At 63.7% G+C, this 11,892-nt stretch overlaps 1 protein-coding gene across 1 annotated transcript in view; it reads right to left on the bottom strand.

Annotated features, from left to right (window-relative positions):
* Positions 1 to 11,167, bottom strand: part of NHERF2 (NHERF family PDZ scaffold protein 2) — a 41,020-nt gene extending 29,853 nt beyond the window's left edge. The window contains exons 1-2 of the mRNA XM_075515003.1: positions 10,830 to 11,167; positions 6,074 to 6,331 (exon numbers count right to left, since the gene is read on the bottom strand). Coding sequence (XP_075371118.1) covers positions 6,074 to 6,331; positions 10,830 to 11,039 — 468 coding nt within the window. The 5' untranslated portion in view covers positions 11,040 to 11,167. The remainder of the gene's footprint in view (positions 1 to 6,073; positions 6,332 to 10,829) is intronic.
* Positions 11,168 to 11,892: the final 725 nt, after the last annotated feature.

Here is an 11,892-nt window from a genome sequence, read left to right on the forward strand (position 1 = left end):
CCCCGCCATGCTCCAGCACGGCAAGCAACGCACCGTTTTCTTCACCTTACACCACCATGGGCAAGTGTCCCATCTCGTATCTGGATTGCATCCAGCAGGACAAGGCTCAGATCCCTGCCGGCACTTCCTCCGAGCGCTGCGGCAATACCCAGCACACGCCGCTCCCCCGCAGGCTCATCACAACCCGAGCTGAGGCTCCAGCAGACCCCACGGCAGACGGCAGCGCTGCAACGCCAGCCCCAAACCGATACCAAAACCCAACCAACAAAAGCCAGAAGCTAAGAGATTGCCGACGCACAAGGGGCGAGCAGACGGGACTGAGCGGGGAACGCGGCTGGGGCTGCCCCAGTCCCAGTGCGGGGACCTGCGAGGCTACGGGAAGCAGGGCCCCCAGCCTGCCGCCCCTCCGGCGGCGCAGACCCCACGGCTCTCAGCCGCCCGCACGCCGTGGGGGACAGAACTTCAACCAGCTCCTGAAACACCCCGACGCTCGTGCAAAGGGGGCTCTGCAAAAGCAGGTCTCATCCTGCTCCTTCTAAGCAAGCGCCAAGTCGCTGGGCTGTCAGAGAGACCAATGGTCTGCAAAGTCAGTTATTTTCATGCATTTATCCTATCGCTGCCTGCAAAGGAAAGGAGCAGGCTCCCAGGAAAGCAAACCACTCCAGGCTGCTCCGAGCAAAGCTCGCGGTGCAGCACAGCCTCCTGTGGCCTGGATTGGCATAGGCCAGGGGAAAGCATCCCGCTCTGTCCCCAGGGAGGGCACCTCCAGCCGCCGTGCGCCCTCATCTCACACGCCCCGAGATGCCGCGAGCTGGAGCTGCTCCAGAGCCCACCTGCACCGCTTGCAGCCCTGGCACCGACTCTGCCCGGCCCCGTGACACACGATGCCGGCGAGAACGGCGCTATCAATAATGCAGCGGGGTCAGCGCCGGCACAGGGCCGCCAGCTTCCCCGCAGCACGCCAGCCCGACCGCTGCCGCCGGCATGGGATTGAAGCACTAATCCCAAAAAGAAGCCTGGCTTTGCAGCCGCTCCTCGGCTGAGCTCCTGCAGCAACCAGGCCTGCGTAGCCCGCAGCCCGCTGCAATGCCGCTCTTTGCGGGGAGGCAGGGGGTCTCCGGTCCCCCTGTCCTGCCCCCCAGCTCCCTGCAGGCATCTCCCCTTCCCCAGCGGGGCCACGGGGAGCCACGCTCCCACCCCATGCCCTCAGCCAGGCACAGCAGAGCAGCAACCCGAGCTCCCGGCAGCCCTGGTGCGGCTCCACGCTGCGGGTGCAGAAATGGCTTTGCAAAGTTTTTTTTTGCTTACGCAGAGAAACGCAGAGCGATGCAGCCCTGCTCCGACGGGACACGCACGCGGCTTCCTTTCAGCTTCGCCCTTTCAGACCCGCAGCGAGCGCTGCCAGGCTGGCAGCATCCACAAAAATAGCTGCTGTGGGAAGGGCAGGGAACGCTGCAGGGACGTGGCCACAGCTCCTCGGGCTCGGTGCTGGAGCGTTTCCCCAAGCCTCTGCCTGCACAGCAGGAACCTCACCCAGGTTGTACCGGGGACGAGCTTTGCTGTCCTCCCCGATCACCCTCTGCCCGCAGGTCTGAGCCTGCGCCGGGGCCCAGGGAGCGCAGGATGCTGCAGGGAAGTGCTTTAATTTAAACTATGCACTTATTTTTTGGGGTTGTTTTTTTTTTTAATCACATAATTACTGCAGACATTTCTGCTCATGTTAGGTTTTATTACATCTTTGTGGTTATTCTACAAGCCCTAAATTTTGGGCCTCAACTGAGTTGGCAAAGTTCTCTCAAAACATCTGTCCCGCATTACTCCCCTTCCAGCGCTCCGGCAGAAAGCTGGCGGCTGAAGATGTTGCAACGCGGAGTTTTATTTGCAAGGAAAAAGTTCTTACTCCTGACCCAAACAGAAGTGTAAATATTTACTGCCTCAATGTCAGCGCTGGCCCCACACCTGCGGGTCCCAACCAGCACCCAGGCGTTCGTCCATCCTCCGCTCGGCACATCTGTCCCCAGGCACGGCAGCTCCTCTCGAGCACGGGCCAGTGGCACGCGGGAAGCTCAATGCCTGCTCGCTGTCACAGCAAAGACACGGCCAAAACCCCCCGTGTTGGCCGAGGGACACCCATTCTCCTGCTGTCTGCAGTTCTTGCCAGCAGCAACGCTGAGGTGACACCATCCCTCCCCGCGCAGGGGCCAATTAACAACCGGCCACTAATTCCCCTACGTTAGAATTGCCAGACCCAACAGGCTGCTTGAATCCAGCAGCCACAAGACGTGGGTTTGTTTTTCCAAAAGATAAACGCTGGTTGTAAAGGTCCCTTTGCACACCCACCCCCCGCAGTCATGCTTCGGTGTGACCGGAGCAGCGATGGAGGGGAATTGCATCACCCCGAACGCGTCTCGGTGGCTTTATTGCTGTTCTTGTTTCTCCTACAAACACACCTGGAGAAAGCAGTGAGGCAGCAAGTCCCAAGGACACCGCTAACGTGGCTCATGAAGCCTGCACGGCCGTAGCCGGGGTCCCGGTAACGGCACACCCCTCCCACCGCACAGCGGGAGCTGCGGCAGCCGAGCTGCAGCCGCTGCCTGCAAAGGTGCCGCCAGCCGCGGGCCACGCCGCCTGCGCGCCACGAATGCCTTGGGATGGCCGGCAGCATCCGGGCCGGCGCCTGGCAGCACCGCTCAGCGCCAGCCCGGCTCCCCAGGCATTTAATTAACAGCCACCGCCCGCTCACGCTGCTGGCCCAAAGGCACCTTTGCAATAAAAGCAGCTCAGCACCCAACGCACCCAGAGCGGCCCCCGCCACGCTGAGACCCGCCTGCCCTCCAGCACAGCCCTGCCCGCTGCCTCCCAAAGCCCCGGGGACTCGGTGCTGGGTGCCCGGCAGCGGAGAGCCAGAGCTCCAAGGAAAAGCGGAAAACAGCCCAGTGGCCACAAGAACAAGTTTGGGACAGGGGGGTGCACGGGCCCTGCTGCTTCCCCTCCCGGGGGACACAGCGTGGGGCAGGCAGCGAGGAGGGAAACCCCTCCAGCACAGGCAGGCACAGATGCCAGTGCAGTGCTGCGGGACGGGGCAAGGCAGACCCTGCTCCCCGGGCCACCACGGCCACGCACGGCACAAGTCCCCGGGGTGCCGGGGACGGCAGGGCTGTGACAGGCGCAGCCGCTGGCAGCCAGCCCTGCTGACCTGCTCTCGGGGCAGGCAGCCTGATTTTAAATACGTGCTGAATTATTCATGGTATTACCGTGGTTCCTGGAGCACAAGGTCCTGGACACCAGGTCTCTGCTGGGGTTGCGCGTTGACCTCCCCGCGCACGGCAGCTCTGCGGGGGGGTCACTCCTCTTGCAAAATAAGACTGGGGCAGCATGGGGGAGGCTGGCAGGGCTGTGCCCACCCTGCCTGCTGCATCGCCTGCCCACCCTGCCTGCTGCATCGCCTGCCCACCGCTACGGCCGCCCCAGGTGCCAGATTTCCCTCCTCTTTGCTTCAGTTGCTCCTTGCTCCGGGCTGTACTGAACAACCCGGCCTCAAAATCAAGGAAAACTGCAGCCTTTACATAAACAAATGCTGCTCAAAACAAAAAAATGCTGCTTCTTGGGAGCAGCCCGGAGCATCGGCACCGGTTCCCACAGGGGCCAGGGGTCTGCAGGGGGAAGGGAGCTGCCTTTTCTCCTCCTTCACTAAACACCTCCAAGGAAGCTACACAAAAGACCCAAGCGCTGCCAGCCCCAGCCCAGCTTCTCCCAGTGCCACCCAGCTCAGAGCCTAGTCCCCTCCAAACCCAGTTGAGGGCAAGTCTCTAACTGGACCCCAGCTGCCACGGCCCCACTGCAGGGACAGAAATCTCTCCCAAACAGCCCCGGCACTCGGGAGCTGTGCACCCCACGTGGGCCCAGTGCCGGTGATCTGCAGGATTAGGGTCAGGCTAGAGCTGCCCCACGCAGGGACACGATGCTGGAGGGCTGAGCACTGCAGGAACTGGGGTGCACCATCGCTCTCCTGGCCTCCAGCCATTTTGGACCTAGGAGGAGAGCCACATCAGCCAGACCAAAAGCCTGGAGCAGGTATCACCACCTTGAAGCAAGCAGGACTGCAAGGCACAGGATGCAAGTCCTGCTGCTCCGGCCACCCCTGACTTCGTACTAGGGTCACTCACGGCCCCAGCACGGAGAAGTGACCTTGGCCAGGAAAGGCTGCAACGCCCAGCTCTTCAAAGAGGCTCTTCAAAACCAGCCACTGACCTCAGCCTCTGCAAGCACCCGACATGCTCAGCAGTCCCTGTCCCCAACCCCACCGCGGGGCATCACCCCCAGAGTCAATTCCCTTTGTCCAGCTCAGGCTCTGCCAAACACCAACTCCGGCACAGCGAGCACCAAATGTCCCGGCCATGCTGCCCCAGGCAAAGCCCCCGGCCAAGCCCCCCAGCCCCTCCGAGGGGAAGCACGGGCGCTTCTCCCCCCTCGCACCCGAGCCCTGCCCGGCTCTCCCCGTCCCACCCTCTCCTTGGAGGAGCCAAAACCCAAAGGCCGGAAAGGACCGTCCTGTTCCCCTCGCCTGACTTCCCGTCAGCACACGCTGTTGGATTGCAACCAGCAAACGAAACAGAGACAGGATAGGAAATCCCAGCTTGGAAAGCCGGCTGTGCCCAGCTGCCCCCCCGGGAACGGCTCCTCTCCCACCAGCCGTCCCAGGGGTGACAACCTCCCCACTGCACCAGCCCCCAGGGGAAATGCACCCATCATCATCACACAGACCTTCAAACAGCTTCAAATCCTGCAATAAGTAAAAAAAAAAAAAAAAAAAAAGAAATACTGCCTCCAACCCTGCCAGCCCCAGGGAAGGGGGGTTCCTCCTCTGCAAGATGCCAAACAGCTCTGGAGGGGAGGACCGGAGGCGAGACCCCCTCCTTATCGCTGGAGATGCACGCGCCTCCTGCCTCGTACCAGCATGGCCTCTTATCTGCACAGGGGAATTTCTTCAGCTCTTATTGCGCGGGGGCTCCTGAGGACACGAAGCTTTCCTGACTTTCCCACCTACGTCCTCCCGGCAGCCCCACGGCCACTTCTGGGCCAGTATCCAGCCACCACCCCACTTCTGAGGGGGCAGAGGCCAACCAGGCACCGCAGCCCCTGCAAGCTCCCCGGAGAGGAGGAGGAAGAGGAGCGCGCCCATGGCGGCTCCGCAACGGAGGAGGCGGTTGAACACCAGCACTCCCTGCCCAGCGGCACAGACCAGCAAGCACAGGGGGGCTACAGGGTGGGGACGTGGAAGGGAAGGGGACAGACAGTTGCAGGGAGGTGACAGAGTCACCAGCTCGGCCATGCGACACCCGCACCGCTCCTGCCACGTTCACGCCCCGAGCAAGGGCAGTGCCGGGACCGAACCCTGCTATCTGCCGAGCGCAAGGCTGCGCCGTCTCCACCAGCCCGGCTCCAGCAGCAAGGCAGCCAAGGAAATTGGACGTTTTCCACCCCAAATTCTTTCCTTTTTGGAAAGGAGTTTGCCAATAAAAGGCACTTACTGCAGAATCACAGTCCAGACCCAGGCCACTTGAAAAAGAGCTAATTTCCTTCCTATTTAAGCAAAAAGCTGAGAACACATTCGCCCCAGATGTTCCCTCCCTCCTGCAAATAATGGAGGAGAGAGAAGCTCATTCATGAGCTCCAGCTTCGCCGCATCCCTGGTCCACGCAGCCTGACCCCGTAGGGGAGCGAGACCCAGGCTGGGCCACGCGTCCCCAGGGCCGACGACCCCCCAGCAGCCCCCTCCATCCCAGCCCCCCAGCAGCTCCCGGGGCTCATGAGACCCTCGAGGGGCGCAGGAGGGGAGAAAGCAGCGCAGCCCCCAGCAGCCAGTGCTGCTTCGAGCAAGACCGGCCGAGGCCAAGGGGCAGCTTGCCCACTGCTTCGGGACACGCCGGGGTCCCCAAAGCCAACAGCCACATACGGAAGGTTTTTCTCCGATGGGAAGCGAGCTTGCAGAGGGAGGTGCTCGCTGGGTGGTTGCAGCCGCTCCCCGGCTCTGCACCTCGCAGCCCTGCGTGCCGCCCGGCTCTGCCCTCACCTTCCTGCTGCCGTGCGAGGAGAAGCTGTGCGAGTGCCGCTGGAGGCTGCCCCCGCTCAGATCCAGCTGCGGCTTCCAGACCTCGCCGTTGTCGCTGCCCGCCGACTTGGTGGGCGAGACGCCGGAGTTCAGCAGGATCCCGCTGTGCACCATCTCCTCCGTGCACGTCAGGCGCAGGCTGCACAGGTACTCGTCCGTCTCCTTGTCCACCACGAGCAAGCGCGTCTCTGTCTCCACGGCTTTGATGCGCTGCACAACCTGGAAAGGAGAAGAACAACTGAGCAGAAACCCAGGGACCGCCCGGCGGTGGCAGGAGCTGGGTCCGAGGACCATCAACTCCCCCGCACTCTCCTGCGGCTTCGGTCCGGCTGCGGGGTGCAAGTTTGCTGTCACTTCCACACATCGGTGATGGGGGAGAAGGGCAGAGTGCGGCTTTGGGGGACGCCCAGGATGGAGTGCCTGCTGCCTGCAGCCCCAGGTGATGACGGTGGCGGCTCTTTCCACTCCATGGCCCACAGCCCACACAACAGCTCTGCCCAGGGTAGTTGCACAGACCGGGGATCACCCGCTCTGCTCAGACTGGAGCTTTCACAGAGGCTGCTTCATTCCTCCCCCCCGTCCCCCCCCGAGCATCAGAAACCCGGCTGCCTGGTTTTGTCCCTTAGAGGGACAACACCATCTGTCCCACCAAGCGACCAGTCCTGCACACCCCCATTTCCTTGATCTGGGGCTGCTGCTTCTCCCCATAATCAGGGCAGGGTGGAGAGCCAGGGTGCACAGGGAGGCACCAAGCACCCATGCACGCGTTCGGTGGCTGGGCTGTCTTTGCTGGGTGTTCCCCACCACACGGGTGTACCGGCTACCCCCCCGCCCCGGGTGGATTTACGAAAGAAACAACCTGATCTGCGCATTCATCCCCGGTCTGTGCCAGGGGCCAGCAGAGATAAGGGAACCCAGTGCTGGAGTGGGAGATGGGCCCGTCCCTGCTGGGATCCAGCTCCAGGCAGCGCTGAATGGGGACCATTGTCCTGCCGCTGCCCGGCTCCTTCGCAGGGATCAGCGACTGGCAGAGACTCTGAAAGGAGCTCGCGGTGTCGGCACGGCGGGGAGAGCCGCGAGGAGCCGGCCCCGGCTGCGGCCGGGCAGGGGGTAGATCACCCCAGGGTGGGCTGCGATGGAACCGGGGCAGATCCAGGACACGCACAGGAGCCGGGCAAAGGGAAACCGCCTCCAGACTCCCTGCCAGCAGCCGCAGAGGGCTGGCTCTGCTGGGCCACCTCCTCCCTGCGCAGGCCTTCATCCCGAGGAGGAGGACGAGGGGTGGTATCACTGGCGATGCTGCTCGGCAGCCATCCCCGGCCATGGGACGGCCCTGAAGACCACAGACCCGTGACCCCCCAAGGCGTGCCGGGAAACCCCCGAAGCAGCGCCGGGCTTTCTTACAGGGCTCCTGCTCTGCTCTAGGTCGCACTGGCCAGACACACTGCAACCGCCAAGGTTATGAGTGACAAACGAGCCTAATGCGCAATTAGCTAGCATTTATTTACTTCCCTGCAAGCTCCATTCAAGGTCAACAGAGCCGGTATCTGCAAACAAAACAAAAAAAACCAACCAACAAGACATTTACAGACTGCAGACAAGGCTGCTTGTCCTCAACCAACTGATCTGCTGCAGGCTGCAGCCTCCGTCCCCACATGCCGCGTCGGGCAGCAGCGTGCCCAGGGCTCCCATCCGTAACCGGCCTGAAGGGTGCTATTCCATCAAGCCCCAGAAAACCCATCTGCTCCCTTTCAGATCTATTTACACGCAACGTCAGACGGTGCTGCCGATACCAGCAAGGCAGCGCCTGTGCAAGGCCACTTCTCCCAGAGGGGACCTGAGAGCGGGCAGCCAACACGCGGTGGCAGGAGATGCAGACGGGCAGCGCCCGTGGGGAGCGCGTGGGAGAAACACGCTGGGTCCCGCACAGCGACAGCCCCCAGACCCCGCGCTTTGGGTGCTCCAGGCATTAGGGCAGCACAGGTAATCGCTGGCAGGGAGCAGGGTCCCGCAGACCACAACCAAACACAGAGGGACTGCAGGAGCGGCCGGCGGAGAGCGATGCTGGGGCTCAGCCCGCTGCCGAGCTGCAAGAGCAGCAACGGAGCAAGCGTCCCTCCAGCCCCGCGAGTGCCAGGGGCTGAGCCAGGCAGGGATGGAGAGCGGGCACAGAGCAGCCCCTCATCCTCTCCCTGTTACGGGGACGAGCAGAAGGGGTTTTCTGTCCCAAACTCCCCAGTTGCTTTGGGGACAGCGCAGCGGGGTGAAGGCAAAGCAGCAGCCAGGCACACGGCGAGGTCCTGCCTGACGCAGGCAGAGCCTGGCACCCTACCCGTTTCCGAGCCATGGTCACAGCCTCGCGTCCGCAGCTTTTCTGAAGACGACACAGCCTCTCCTGTGCATCCGGCGCCTCGGGACCTTCTCAGCACCGGTCCCAGCCGCATGATTTCCGCAGCTCCACCCAAACAGACTTTCACCCCTGGCTACACCAGCACCAGCCCAGCAGAGCCAGCCCAGGCCCTTCCACCCTTGCCGAACACCAGCTGCCCAGGAAGGAGACTCGGGGTGCCACCGGGAACAGCTCAGTTCATCCCTCCTGCTCCGAAAGAGATGCCTCTGCCCGTGCACCACGCTGCCAGCCTCAGCGAGGACCGGGAGGCTTTCCTCGCTTCGGGCACGGCGGGAGGGCAGGAGCCTGCTGCTCTGCCCTGCACACCCACCGCCCGCCTGGGCGAGGAACCGAGGAGCCAGGATGCAATTTTGCATCCAAGACATGAAACGCCCTGAGAACACGTTCTGCCTTCGCTCCTTGGGTAAGGCCAGGAAAAAACAGAGAACAAAGACACAAATACCACTGGCTTCAGCTCGAAACACAGTTACACCCAAACAGCAAGGCCTTGTTTGCTGCAGGCTCCGTCCCACCGCAGCTTCAGACGCACACGGAGAAGCGTTACTTATTCAAGGTTGGGGACCTCAGCAGCGCAAGGAGGAGAGGCCACGGTGAACCGGCTGCTCTAACCCATCAGCAGGAGCCAGCGTCTGACCCGCCACAGCATCACCCTTCCCACAGTCCATCAGTGCCGGGTATTTTTGGGGGGGAAGAGGTTCTTGTATCGAGGCAGGAGGAATGGCAATCCCAGAGCATGTCCTGGAGCAGGGCTGCTCCTGCTCCCACCACTCGCACGCTCGCACACACTAATGCCACCAGGGCGGGAACGCAGCACGGCTGCGAGCTCCACGACACCCCGGATGGGACGCTGGGTCCCATTCACTGCTCTGCAGCAGGGAACGAGTGCCAGTGCTGAATCCTGCCTCCGCCAGCAGAAAATGGAAGACAGGAGAATTTCTCCCATTTCACTTGACCTACTGGAAAATCCCCGCATGTTTCAAAGACACAGCTGGCTGTCTCAGCTCCGCTATCGCCCATCCCCAGCATCCCAGTTTCAGCGGGGAGTTCTGATGGCTTCCAATACGATGCAGCTCCTTCCAGGAAGGCAGCCCTCCTCTCTGCCCACCCAGATCAAAGATGTGGATCCTCCTTCAAGGGTTTTGAAATCTTCACATTCAAGACAAACAGTAACTTTTACCCAGCTGGCTCAGATCATCAAAACAGGCTGTTAGCCATGAAAACCCACCAAGCCCAAGGAGGGGAGTCCACAAGGCTTCATTGGAGCCACCTGAGCTTGCTGCCATGCCCTGGAAGGTTCTGCCTCACCTTGAGCACAGCAACATCCACGCCCGCACCCCCCAAAACACTGTTGGGTCCGCAAGCTACGCGAGGCACAGCCCTGCTCTGCCCCGATAAAGCGCTGGCAGCAGGGTCCAGCCATATGTTTTAAGTTACTAAAGCACTAAACCCCGCAGAGCCCCGCGAGCCATTAGGCAAACGGGCACGTTCGGCACTGCGCCCCTTGCCCAGGCTCCGTGTCTCCGGCGGGACAGGAGCACCTCGAATGTCCTTGCTTGTTTTTTGGACTAAACTGTTTAACAAACACAAGTTTCAGTTTTATAAGCAGAAAATGACACAGCCTGAAGTGTGCAGCTTCTGTTACAGGGCTGAGAAACAGCTCGCTTGGACCCCCCCCAGCCACAGCCGTGGTCTAATAACAGCCATTATTTCCCTACAAGCCCTATCTCACTTAAGCCAGTCAAACTGCTGAACATCTGCAGAGCTTTATCAGTAGATTTTAAGGCATCCTTGGACACCCTGGGCTGCCCAAGCTGGAGCAGCTCACCCGGAGCAGCTCACCCAAAGCGGCCAAGAAAACACATAGCAGAGCCAGAAATAAAGCCCGGGTCTCCCCATTCCTTTCCCCCACAGATCGCATACCGCAGCCGTGCCCTGCCCATGCCGAAACAGCTTCGGCTTTCCCACCTTTACCCGATTACAACATCCTTTCCCCAGCAGCGAGACAGACTGCACCATGCCACCGTTCTCGTGGGAACTCAGCATCCCGGGCACGCAAAGCCCCCCTGCAGCCCAGGCCTAGGATTTTGGGGGGCACCCACCCCACCCCAGCGACCACCAGCACCGGCCAGGCCGACAGTGCTCCGGCCCAGATATTTCGGGAGAAAGCCACCCCTCCAGCCCGGCCCAGGGAGGCTGGAGCCGGGCAGAGCCAAGCCGGCGGGGAGGCTCGGAGCCGGGGCCCTCGGCCCGGGGGTGCCGCGCTCCGCTGCCTGCCCTGCCCGCGCCCTGCCCGTCCCCTGCCCGCACCTGGTGGTGCGTCTCCTGCTCCACGTTGAGCCCGTTCACCTCGACGACGCGGTCCCCGGCGCGCAGCCCCGCCGCCTCGGCCGGCGAGCCGGGCTCCACTTTGCGGATGAACTGCCCGCTCTTGCCCTTCTCGCCGTGCAGGTGGAAGCCGTAGCCGCTCTCCCCCTTCAGCATGCGGCACAGCCGCGGCTTCAGCTGGTCCTTGGCCATGGCCGGGGCCGGGGCGCCCGGCGGCGCGGAGCGGAGCGGAGCGGAGCGGCGGGCGGGCGGGGGCGGGCGGCCGCGGGGCCCCTTTTATGCGCGGCCCGGGGCGGGCGCGGAGCGGCGGGGCGCGGAGGGGCGGGCCGGGGCCGCGGCCGGGGCCGGCGCTGGGGCTGGGGCTGGGGCTGGGGCCGGGGCGCTGCGGAGCGCGGCCATGCTGCGCGCTGCCCCGCGGCGCCGGGAGCGCGGCGGGCGGGGCCGGGGCCGGGCCGGGCCGGGCCGGGCGGAGCCGGGGCGGAGCCGCAGCGAGGGACGGGGACGGCCGAGGGACGGGGCGGGCGGAGCCGGCAGCGGGACTGACAGCGGCACCGGCACCGGCACCGGGACTGACACCGGGATCGACACCGGGACCGGCGCTGACACGGGCTCCGGGACCCGCACTGACACCGGCGCCGGCACCGGGACCGGCACCGGCACCGGGACCGGCACTGACACCGGGATCGACACGGGGACCGGGCACTGACACCGGCTCCGGGACCGGCACCGGGCGGACGGAGCCGAGGGAGCCCCGGGCCCGATGGAGCGGGGATGCCCGGGGCCGATCGCGGCCTCCCGGGCTCACGGATCGGAGCCACCCGGGGCTCTGCGGGCTCAGTTCCGGCTGCCGCGGCCCCCCCGGTGCAGCACAGAGCCCCCGGGCTGGGGGCAGCCCCGAGCTCCCCGGGCCGGGGCAGCGGGCAGCCCCGCAGGCAGCTGGCCGGAGCCCGCCACCCTCCAGGCCAGCCCGGGGACCGCTACCGACACAAAGCCACTGAGCTGGGTCCCCCCCTGCATCTGCGGGCCAGGGCCCCCATCCCCACTC

The sequence above is a fragment of the Mycteria americana genome, chromosome 12, assembly GCF_035582795.1.
Source record: "Mycteria americana isolate JAX WOST 10 ecotype Jacksonville Zoo and Gardens chromosome 12, USCA_MyAme_1.0, whole genome shotgun sequence".
NCBI lineage: Eukaryota > Metazoa > Chordata > Aves > Ciconiiformes > Ciconiidae > Mycteria > Mycteria americana.